At 42.4% G+C, this 12,260-nt stretch overlaps 1 protein-coding gene across 1 annotated transcript in view; it reads left to right on the top strand.

The window, feature by feature from the left end:
* Positions 1-12,064, top strand: part of lgr6 (leucine-rich repeat containing G protein-coupled receptor 6) — a 36,593-nt gene extending 24,529 nt beyond the window's left edge. Inside the window, exons 5-18 of the mRNA XM_030733242.1 lie at positions 1,206-1,421; positions 1,609-1,680; positions 4,563-4,631; positions 5,198-5,269; positions 5,432-5,503; positions 5,908-5,976; positions 6,427-6,498; positions 6,726-6,791; positions 6,881-6,952; positions 8,068-8,139; positions 8,661-8,786; positions 9,762-9,916; positions 10,638-10,718; positions 10,810-12,064. Coding sequence (XP_030589102.1) covers positions 1,206-1,421; positions 1,609-1,680; positions 4,563-4,631; positions 5,198-5,269; positions 5,432-5,503; positions 5,908-5,976; positions 6,427-6,498; positions 6,726-6,791; positions 6,881-6,952; positions 8,068-8,139; positions 8,661-8,786; positions 9,762-9,916; positions 10,638-10,718; positions 10,810-11,948 — 2,353 coding nt within the window. The 3' untranslated portion in view covers positions 11,949-12,064. The remainder of the gene's footprint in view (positions 1-1,205; positions 1,422-1,608; positions 1,681-4,562; positions 4,632-5,197; positions 5,270-5,431; positions 5,504-5,907; positions 5,977-6,426; positions 6,499-6,725; positions 6,792-6,880; positions 6,953-8,067; positions 8,140-8,660; positions 8,787-9,761; positions 9,917-10,637; positions 10,719-10,809) is intronic.
* The last annotated feature ends 196 nt before the right edge of the window (positions 12,065-12,260 follow it).

Genomic DNA, 12,260 nt, shown 5'->3' with positions numbered 1-12,260 from the left:
AAGAGTAATGTTTAGCACTGTGTAAAAAAAAAAAAGAAAAAGTGTGCTCAAGACACATTTATAAGTATTTACATATATGGTGGTAGATGCTTCTCAGTGTGTGAGCATCTGCCAGTGTGTACAGTTGCTCTCCTGATGGAAAAGTTCCCGTGGCAGACAAGTCCAGAGTTCAGAGTTCAAGTTCAGATTTCACTTTGAAGATGCTTTTTGTTTGGTAAAGCCTCGGAGGGGTGAGGAGAACAAGAGCGCAAGAATCAAAGAACCTCAGTAGAAGATTGATAAGGAGGGGATGTTTGAAAGATGAACAAGAATTAAGGACTGAGATGCAGAGGGATTCAAAGCAGCTGGGAGTCCATCAATGAAGATATAAGAAACAAAATGTGAGTGTGAGAGAGGCCAGAGGGAGGGAAAGGGAAATGAATGAATGAGTGAGTGTGAAGGGCCAAAGAAAGAAGAATAGCAGGAGGAAGTGGTCTCAGCTTGTCAACTCTGCCCTGAGGGGATCATTCATCATGATCGGCAGTGTGCGCCTGTGTGTGTGTGTGTGTGTGTGTGTGTGCATGGATGGTGTGTCCACACTCATGGCCTGTGGGTTTAGAGCACAGAGGGAAGAAGGGAACAAAGGTTTATTAGGTTTTGTATGGTTGAAGAGATGAACGTGCACATGTGGCAGCATGAGTGTGTGTCCGCTGTTATAACTTCATTAGCTGTGTTTATGTTTGATAGGTGGAAATCTCAGGGACTGATAGCAACAGCTAGACTAGACTGGAAAAAAAAAATGAAGACAGGAGGAATAGCTGAAGATGCTTCTTTATTCTTCTCCCCTTTCCAGACACTTAGGGAGGGTCACAACAAAAAAGAAGGCGAATATAAAAGACTTACCACAATCACTTCTACATTTTTGTGACTGTCATTTTCTCATCTTACATTTCATACATGTCTGTGCTGGTGAAGCTTCACATGGCTTATTTAGCATGGGAATAAATCATAATGAGAAACTTCTAAGAAACTGCAGCAAAGATGAAAGAAGGAGAATAAAGGACATGTAATTCTCATAATAACCTTCCTGTAAGCCAAACCATTTCAGTGCCATGACACACAACCACTAATGCACACGTAAGCACAGAGACGCATTCACATAAGAAAAAATACTGTACTCAGACTTGGTGATTATCTCGTTAAGCTCAGTTCCTCTCACCCCGCAGGCGTCTTGATGCTAACCTGTTGTCTGTGGTTCCGGTTGAGGCCTTTAGAGGTGTCCGCTCTCTCAGACACCTGTGGCTGGATGACAACTCCCTAACAGAGATCCCAGTGATGGCCCTCGACTCTCTGCCCTCCCTGCAGGCCATGACGCTGGCGCTCAACCAAATCACACACATCCCAGATTACGCATTTACCAACCTCTCCGCCCTTGTTGTACTGTAAGTTGCATCTTCGTGTGTCACTTGAACTCTCTTGAGTTTGTTTTTTCAGCTTACCAGAAAAATAATTTGTTCCGCTGAGCTGAACAGGGCGGCGGTGAAATAGTGTGGAAACTTTTTTTTTTTTTTTTTTTTTTTAAGAAATGAATTTCTGATTTGTTGAAAAATATTTGTGTCCTTTTTCCAGGCATCTCCATAACAACCACATCAGGAGCATGGGCTCAAGATGCTTTGAAGGTTTACACAGTCTGGAGACACTGTGAGTGTCCCGCATACACGCATTCTCACTGACGCACACGTGCACACACACTTGCTGTTGGACGATATTAAAAATAACAAAGGACATTTTAACAGTCTGACACACACACACACACACACACACACAGAGACTCACACACACACACTGAAGTGAATGCATTTCTTTGGCCTAAATAAGCACCTCCTTGTTTCCAAAATCACCAGTGCAGGCCTTTTGATTACAAAGCATCAGCAAGTATCAACATTCATTTGCTATGGTAGTGTTTACAGCAATCAAACGGCCTTAGTATAACCCAAGATATATGAAAAAACCTCCCTGAAATATAACCTGAAAGAGGTAATACAACCAAAAGACTCACATTATGTGCCTGACAAAAGCCTTGATTCTGTGTGTGTGTGTGTGTGTGTGTGTGTGTTTGTGTGTGTGTGTGTTTGTGTGTGTGTGTGTGTGTGTGTGTGTGTGTGTGTGTGTGTGTGTGTGAGTGTGTGAGTGTGTGTTTAAAGCTGGTTGGTGTTACTTGGAACACCTGAAAATAATGTGTTTTTACAAATCATATGAAACCAAGAGTGCCAAAGAATAATGAAGTGTAGTGCTAAATTGTAAAGTCATAATGATTAATGTTCTGGTAATTTCATGAAGTGCTTGAACGTTTCTCAAAACCACGAGCAACAAATGAATGACAGGAATGTGAAGATGAAAAGCTCCTCTTTGATTACTTTAAAGCATCATCAGCAGTGTGTTGAATAAGTAGTTGCTAGCCAGTGCTAAGGTCAAGTAAAGCACAGTGTGGCTACGGGAGAGTTTTTGCGAGTACGTGCTGTAACCTCAATAACTACATCCTCACCCACCACACACCAATATGGAAACCGCAGAAAACTGACACAGCTTTATGAAAGAGGTGGGGAAAGGAAAGAAATAATGTCTCCTGCAAAATTCATGGTGGTCTCAGGAAAACACTTTGTCTGGCATGTTGCTTAACAACCTGCTGAAGTGTAAAAAAAAAAAAAAAAATTACGCCTTTCTTTTTTATGAGTGTCTGGGCACATGCATGTATGTGCAGATAAGCAAGTACTTCTGTCTGTGCAGTAATACAGCTTTACACTCTACTAGAAAGCCATTATCAGTGCTGGGAAATGTGAGGAAACACGGCGTAAGGTAGAGGAGCAATGGTTAAGGGGATGAAGGGAAACTAGAGAATGTGAAAAAGAGGGATGGAGCTCTCTGGACAAGAATAGTGCGTGTTAAAGTGTTTGGACTGTCAGTGGTGGGAGAGATAGATGATTCAGCGGGAGAAGATGACAGGTGTCATTGACGTGGGGATTGCACTGGTATGAGGGGTTAATCTCTCACAGCGGCTTTGCTTATGAGAAATACGAGAGACCATCTGTATCACCGCCACCCTCCCCAACCCCTAGTGTGTATTATAAAATCATTACTACGAGGAGCCATCCAGAGGCCTGCTGGAAAATGCAACAGCATATGCAAACAAGACAGAACAGACACCGACAGACAAACATTTCACAACATTCGCTGAAAATACATACATATATCTTTCAAAGTACTTCATCAAAGGTATTTGGCTACTTGAATAGAATTAAAAACAAATCCAGTTGAATAGGACTTTAGGATTTCCTTTGATCTTGATGGCTGGAAATCTTCAAAGGAGACTCTTAAGTGCACACATGCCCTGGCATACATTGTAATACAGCAAAATACATACTCGTATACATGCAGTCACATGCACACTGCATTTTCCCATTCGCATAAAGATGTCTACTGCACATACTTGTTTAAAGAAAAGGAATACAGTAAAACCTCTTTTCTGCCACCTGTCAAGGAATTGTGTCAAGCATAACATTGTTTATCTTATAGCCTGAATAATCAAGGTCAAGGCTCACACCCAAATCTATATTCACATATTTAGGCCACTAGTTCACTCCGAATCCACTGCAGACATCGGTTTCAGCACTGTCTCGGGCACTTGTTGCGGAGTATCATCAGAGCTGAGCAGAAGGTGATGCAGAATCAAGCTACGTTCTTCAAACTAGTTTGTGAGATAAACAATGGTCACATTTTTTCCCCTTTTGTACAGTATATGTCTACATGAGGAAAAGGAAAACTTGCTGATATATTGAACTTTTTTTTTACTCCCTAAGAAAGAGGTAACGGCATTCAAGACAATTCAACTGAATTTAAGCTAATTCACAACAACAGTTGCCTCAATTTGCTTTATATCGTAAGATAAAGACCCTACAACAATATTAGAAAGAAAATGCCAACAATAGGCGACGCCCTATGAGCAAGCACTTGGTGACAGTGGGAAGGAAAAATTCCCTTTTAACAACTCCAACACAACCAGGCTCAGGGAGGGCAGCCATCCACTGCAACCGGCTGGGGGTGAGGGGAAAGAGAACAGAGCCTAAAAAGAGAGACAGGAAAAGGCAATCTGTGGTAGGGTGTGTAAACACACAGAGAGTGAAAAGAGGAGTGAAGAAGACACGCACACGCACACAGACACACACAAACACACACACACACACACACACACACACACACACACACACACACACACACACACACACACACACACACACACACACACACACACACACACACACACACACACACACCATCAGCCTTAGCCTACTGCATAACTGTATAACTAAGAGATGGTTCAGGGCATTGGCCCCAAAATCTTTTATCAGCCACCTACAAACATATACAGTCAGACAAACTTTCTCACACACATAAACATACAAAACTGCACACAGCATGGATGATTTCCATTGCAGGGGTATAAACCCTCCATCATGACTTGGACTACATACATGTTTTAACATGCTGTTTTATAATGACTGTTTATCTTACTGGTTCTCTCACAGGGATTTAAACTACAATGATCTGCAGGAGTTTCCTGTGGCTATCAGGACACTGAGCAAACTTCAGGAACTGTGAGTACACACACACACACACACACACACACACACACACACACACACACACACAAAAACACACCTGCCCGACATGACTATCATGGTTGCGTTATCCCGAGTAATCCCGTTAAGTGATTTTAATGTGGCACTCGGATACAATCTCTCTCGCCCTAAGCAGGTGCTGGCTACACACCCACGCAGCCGCTTGCCTTCACGTACACATAGACACACAAGCACACACACAAGCCATGTTTTCCCTCTGCTTCAGCAGATGTTCTGCAGCGGGCCTATGTGTCACAGATACAGCGTATGTGTGCGTGTTTACATCTCATGTATCCAAAAAATGCTTTTCAGCTGTGCAACGGCAGGTGCAAGATGAGGACATATGACTTGCTTCTCAATCGCAAACGCACTTTGTCCCTCCTCCAAACACACACACACACACACACACACACACACACACACACACACACACACACACACACACACACACACACACACACACACACACACACACACACACACACAAAATCAGAAACATATTTACATGGAGCTTGACTAACATTGTGTTTTTACATTTGCAGGGGCTTCCATAACAACAATATCAAAGCCATCCCTGAGAGGGCCTTTGTGGGAAACCCTCAGCTCCAAACCATGTGAGCTTTAATGCTTATCCTTAATGCTACTATGTGCATATATTATATAAACACATAACTGAAATTTCATGTCAACATCATGCACAGCACGAGTCATTTACAGATACAAATTATTCAATGGGGCTCCAAATGATTTTTTTCCCCACTCTCTTTTTGTTGCAGTCATTTCTATGAAAACCCCATCCAGTTTGTGGGAAAATCCGCTTTCCAGTTCTTACCTAAGTTGCACACACTGTGAGTATGCGGTCAGTAGAAACCATTCCAGTGAGTTAGCCCAAACACTGTTTAAATCATCTTCTGTCCTTTGCAGTGAGTTGAGTGGACATGTGTAATGGCCTACTGAATGATGTTGTGTTAGCGTATTGCTGTGCTGTGTGCTGATGTGGTAAGAGAGAGTGTGTTGTAAGAACATGTTGAATAGTGTGACTTATGATGTCTAGTGAGACAGCCAAAACAGCCTCTGTTGATGTTGGAGGAAAAGTTTGATGGATGAAATGAGCTGTTAGACAAGCTCTGTGTACACACACACACGTGTGTGTGTGTGTGTGTGTGTGTGCGAGTGAAAATGAGAGAGGAGGGAGTGAGAGAAATAAAGGAAAAGACGGTTGTCTGACACTTTTTTCCTTATTTGACTGCAGCTCTCTTAATGGGGCAACCCAGATTCAGGAGTTTCCCGATCTGAAAGGAACCACCAGCCTGGAAATTTTGTGAGTGTACCCTTTTAAACCCCCCCCACCCCACCCCACACGCACAAACGCTCACCACTACCACCATAAACACACACAATATAATTTCACTTTACCCCATACAGTAAAAAAATGTAAAAAGATGATGTTCAGGACAGAATTACAATCCACTGACTCCAAGAGAGGCAAAGAGCCAAGAAAGATTAGACTGGGCAGGAAAGAAACTGAAGGAAGAATAGCAAAAATGCTTGTGTTTAGGATTCTAGGAAAGGCAGGGACTGAACAGGAGACTCACAAAAGGACAGGGAGGAGTAGGCGAGTTATGCCAGCCAGTGACAGGTTTGGCGAACCTACACAGCTGCCTGTCTCACCAAGTTAGACTCACTGGACTAGAGGATCCTTTCGCTTGCTTTCACTTCAACAATGATCAGAGGATCATCTTTTTTTTTTTTTGTTCTTCTTCTTCTATAGGACACTGACTCGAGCTGGTCTCTCAGCTCTCCCTCTGGATCTATGTGAGCAGCTGCCTCGCCTCAGAGTGCTGTGAGTAGATACACACCAATGGGAAGAGTTAGAAGTACAAAATCTGATAGACACAACCCAACTGTGGAGAACTGTGCCCTCCAAGCAAGAACTCACACAATCTCTTTTCCAATCAATGCAAAAAATTATTGTCCTGCTGTATTGCCTTCCTCGCAGAGCCGACCATAATTTCCCACACTATAAATCCGCAGCTGGTCACTGTGTACTGTGTTTGTGTACTGTTGCAGGGAGCTTTCTTACAACCAGATAGAGGATCTGCCCAGCTTTTACCACTGCTCTGCACTGCAAGAGATGTGAGTTCTTCAACTCCCAAGACAGTCATGCTTACTATATTGCACACTGGCCTTTGTTTATAAGTAATCCTATATAATTTTCTTAACAGAGGATTGCAGCATAATCAAATCAGAAGGATTGAGTCAAGCACCTTCCAGCAGCTCACCTCTCTAAGAGCTCTGTGAGTCAACATTTGTTCTATTTGTTTTCTTCCACATGTTGCACATAATATTTTTTGAAATTCACCATCTTTATCAGTGGTTCCCATCCCTGAGGTAAAGATCCCACCAGTGAATCAATAGCTATGCAGAATGGTGACAAATCAAAGAAAGAAAAAAAAAAAACCCATATGCAACAAAACATATTCCCTTATTAGGTGTTGTTGATGATGGTGTTCAGGAGCACTATCAGTCCAAAATCTTTCCTTTTTTTGAGATCTGGTGACCATGAACGTGATACGTATCATTTTCATACTGCACAAATCATTCAATGACCTCTTGTCTCCAAGGGCTATGGGCATTGGTAGAGACTATAACCTTCAGGACAGAATTATTTCAGCATAGATCTTGCAGGACAACTTTGTGTTAATGTGCCCATTCCCAAAACATGTGGACCTAAACTGAGCCACCTAATTGGAGAGACTTGGTTGAATTCCCAACTGAAAGTCAGCAAAATGTCTTTTTTTTAAAGATTTATTTTATCAGATTAGTCTAAAGATTATTTATATGCAGATTTTTTTTGTGTGTGTGTGTGTGTGTGTCCCACCACTGAAATTAAAGTTAATTTAGACAATAAATAATTGCCCCCAGGCATTTCAAGATAGCTACCAAGATGCAAGACTTGCTTCTAGGACTTTTATGCAAACCATCCCATCAAAATGTTTTAGGGTCTTCTTTTAATTTGTCACCTATCTGTATACATTATTAATAACTGGATAGTTGGAGACTGGAAAAAAAAAAACAAAAAAAAAAAACATCTGCTATACAAAATTTTCTGTACCAAGCTTTCTTTTTATTGTAAAATAACTCATAGTTTGAACTTTTTTGCTTTAATCATGTTTAACTGAAACAATATATAGAAATAAAATCATCCATATTATACTGAAGTTTCACAACATGACACAAGGACTCTGAAGCCAAAAAAATGGGAATAATTGGTCCAAGCATTAAACCACTGTAGAATTGTGACCTATTACTGACATCTAGTGGTGATAAACAGCACTGAAAAATGTACAAAGTTCTGTGTATTATTCCAGTCACTCCTTCCAGTCACTTTCACCTCATTTTTTTCTGTCAGTGATCTGAGCTGGAATATGATTGAGAGGATCCACCCAGATGCCTTTGCCTCACTTCACTCTTTGATTAAACTGTGAGTAAACTCGCTAAGTCTCCTCTGCCTTTCATCTGGTTCTTCAGCACTGTTGCCCCTTTTCTCAGAATGGCATGAAGACTTTGTGTATCTTAATTAAAGCTAGGCAGTATATCAGAGCCTTGCGCTTACACAAACACTCCATACTTGGCTGTGTGTGCCACTGAAAACCTGTGGCCTTTTGGCAGAGTCTGCAGAGAACATTAAAATCCATTTATTGTTTGGAAAAAAAAAAAAAGAGCTCTGTGTATGGCAAGCAGCCTCAGCTCAAATCATGCCAATATAAAATGACTTCATTGTGTGAAGACTGGTTGAAATTTGCATCTGACAGATAGTATTAGCTGGAGTCAATCTGATTGAGAATCTTGTCTACACAGTTTAAAATATCTAAGAGACAAGGCCATTTGATCACGGACATCCCTCAGCAATATCTGAAATAAAAACACATTTCACAAACATCAGCTTGGCTTAGATTTGAAACCCACATTTCTCATTTCAATGTCCTTCTGTTTTTCTCTTAGGGACCTGACTGAGAACCATCTCAGCTCAATACCTGTTGTAGGTTTGGGCGGTCTGACCCATCTCAAGCTGAGGGGGAACACAGAATTATATGAGGCCTTCAGTCCTGATAGTTTTCCCCATATGAGGTAAATACACCATTCAGAATCATTCAGCACTTTCTTAATTACTCAGTGTGTACTTTTGTATTTTGCTTTATCAAAAAAAAAAAAAAAGGGTGATAGCATCCCAGGTGTGTATCCTGTGGCTGTAAGGAAAACGCATCCCTTCCCAACCCTTAAATTATCCTTTCTCTTGCAATTTTCTATTAATATGGTCAATTTGCCAAAAGCTGCCAGGTCTGACAATTGACTAATTACAGTGTATCCCTGCAAGCCATTCCTGAGCTGAACTCAAACAACGATGAAGCATTTGTTAGCAGCAAGTTCAGTCTTGTTGCAAAGATCCATTAAGACCTGCAAAGGTGCGATGAAGTAAAAATGAAGAGTACATTTCAAAGACACTGGATATGGCAGGAGATCACAGCGCTGTGTTAGTATCACTGTTGAACATCGTCCTGGCAGAGAAACATTTCAAAAGCACTATAGGTCAAGTAAATGGCTGCATGCACCCACCCACACCAAAGTCAGCTGATCCAAACATCAACAAAATAAATGCTTCCTCTACATTTTCACTAAAGATGAAGTGTTATTATAATTGAATTATTATGATTTCATACACTGAAGCTTTTTGCCCAATGTAACCACCCCGCCTGTTTGTAAGGACTATGTGTTTCTTCCAGTATGAGGCAAATTCACAATCACTATTAAATGTGGTTCAAAAGATACTGTACAAAGTTACAGTCTTTAGTACCAGTATGAACAGTCTTATTGATTACACAGCAATCAAAAGGCAAATAAATACAGACAACTATTTTAAGAGAGAGTTGAAAGAGGGCCCAACAGCAACAAAAACAAAAGCACTTGAAGTTCCTTCAAAACAGTTCAAAATTATACCTAAGAGCCATGTAGATAATGCTCAACTTATAGTTTTGTTGCTATTTTCTTATGCTCTTGTTTTTCTTCTGGTTTATTTCCAATACCACTCTCATCTGCTTGGTACAGGGTGATAGAGATGCCTTATGCCTACCAGTGCTGTGTGTATGGCTCCTGTGACAGCTACAAGCCAGCCAGTCAATGGGACTCAGAGCAGAGCAGCACTAATGAAGACCTGCACAAGAGGACTGTAGCCATGTACCCCATCCATGCTGACACTCACTGTAAGACAACACACTTACAGTATCTGTTAGCATTTGCACAGTATGGTAAAAGACTAAAATATTAGATAGAATTCTGACAACCAAATGTCTGTGCTCAGTCCTTAAGGACACGTCAGATCCTCACTGAAACCACAGTTACAAATATACCACTATATGCTGACCCCTCCATGCATTCTTGTGGCCAGTGTAAGATATAAACACAAATAAACCAAAAGTGAACGTGAAATTAAAACCATTAAACCTACACAATTAAAACTGAAAATTGTGCTCACAAAATAACAAAAACAAGAGATGATTACACGATTTCACCGATTAAAATTTAGTTACTTTTAATTGCTAGAGAAACATACCAAGATAATTACATTTTATGCAAGAGCCAATAATCTTCAGTGGTTCCCAAAGTTTGGGCCGCTGCCCCCTGGTGGGCCACGAAAGTACTGCAGGTGGGGCGCAGTAATGGGATTTTCTGGTTTTTAAGTGGGCCGCAGCACTCTTGACTTTGGGAATCACTGTTCTAGACTGAATGTTATATACTCATTCCACCATTACCATTACAACCTCCTATAGCTAGTCCACACATAACCTGGCTAAAACTGTGTACAAACACATTCAGGAGAAGCTGTCAATATACCTAACAAATGATAAATAGACCTCATATGTGTTTCCCCCAAAAGGTTGTACTGCACCTCTGAATTTTGTCCCTAAAAATGTTTTCTTTCAGATGACCCAGATTTGGAGGAGTTCCAGCTGGAAATAGAGGAATCCAAACTACAGACCAGCGTGCAGTGCACACCGACACCTGGTAATACAAATTATTTTTATTATAGAGCATGAAAAAGTAAGCCCTAAGTTCAACATTTTTAGCTAATGAGTTGCTGTTTGTAATGTTGCAGGTCCTTTCCGTCCCTGTGACTCTCTGTTGGGCACCTGGCTAGTTCGTGTTGGCCTATGGTGCATCTCCCTGGGATCTCTGCTGGGGAACTCCATCCTGCTTCTGTCTCTCTTTGGCTCATCTGGTTACCTGTCGCCACTTCGCTTCACCGTGGCTTGCATGGGTGCTTCAAATCTACTGACGGGTGTGTGTACATGCACCCTGGCCCTCGTGGATGCTCTTACACTGGGAGAATTTGGTCACCACGGAGCCCGCTGGGAAGGGGGTCCTGGTTGTCAAGCAACAGGATGGGTCTGGGTGTTTGCATCTGAGGCCAGTGTATTGCTGTTAACTCTTGCAGCAGTGCAATGTGGTGTGAGTGTGACGTGTGCGCGTGCCTATGGGAAATCTCCATCCCTTGGGAGCGTACGCACCTGTGCACTGTTCTGCCTCGCTCTCTCCCTCACGCTTGCTTCTCTCCCATTGGCAGGAGTCGGGGAGTATGGGTCTTCGCCTTTTTGCCTTCCCTCGCCCCTGCCACCACCATCTTCTCGACTGCCATCCTCCCTGGGCTTTCCCTTGGCCCTCATTATGATGAACACCCTGTGCTTGCTTATAGTCACAGGTTCACACATCCGCCTCTACTGGGAGTTACTCAGAGGAGAGTGTGAGGGCTTGTGGGACTGTGCTATGATCAAACATGTTGCCTGGCTAATATTCACCAATGGCCTTCTCTATGTACCAGTAGCTTTCCTCTCCCTTTGTTCCCTTCTTGGTCTCCTTTCTCTGGGGGAGGAAGTGCTAAAATCAGTCCTTCTGCTTCTCCAGCCCTTGCCTGCTTGCCTCAACCCTCTCCTCTTCCTTCTTTTCACACGAGACCACTCTCAGTTGTACTTCTGGCCTCGCCCCAAAGCACGTACACAGTTACGTCGGGACCGCACCTTGGACTCGTTGGTTTCTGTGGACACAGAAAAGAGCTCCTGCTCTGATTCATCAACACAGGTGTCACTCACTGATGCCATGTATGGTGGAGGATCTTCTCTCCAACCCCGACAAGATCCAATCAGATTTTCCCACTGCTCCTCCACTTCCTCTGTTCCTCTCATCCCTTGCCAAATACCCCCTCCCACTGCCAGAGATAGAGAAAGAGTGACAGAATGAGAGCGCCTGAGCGAGAGGTGATTTCTGGAACATTTGGATCAAGATGTGATTCACAACACTCTGCCCTCTGTATCACACTGCCATGTCTCTCACTCTCAATGTCTTACCCATGAGCCTCCAAGCTAGCTATCTGAAAAGCTAGGACATTATATGAACATTCAAGGACCATCTTCGTACTGCAGAAAGACCGCCTCTGGGTTCACGGTCTTCAAGCTCTTCAGAACAAGTGAACACTGAAACTGTTGAGGACTACAGAGAAACTGATGAGAAAACAAAGAGCCTCTGACAGCAGAGAGCGGGACTAAAAGGTCC

Source organism: Archocentrus centrarchus, chromosome 7, assembly GCF_007364275.1.
Source record: "Archocentrus centrarchus isolate MPI-CPG fArcCen1 chromosome 7, fArcCen1, whole genome shotgun sequence".
NCBI lineage: Eukaryota > Metazoa > Chordata > Actinopteri > Cichliformes > Cichlidae > Archocentrus > Archocentrus centrarchus.
This window is presented reverse-complemented; position numbering and strand designations above follow the sequence as displayed.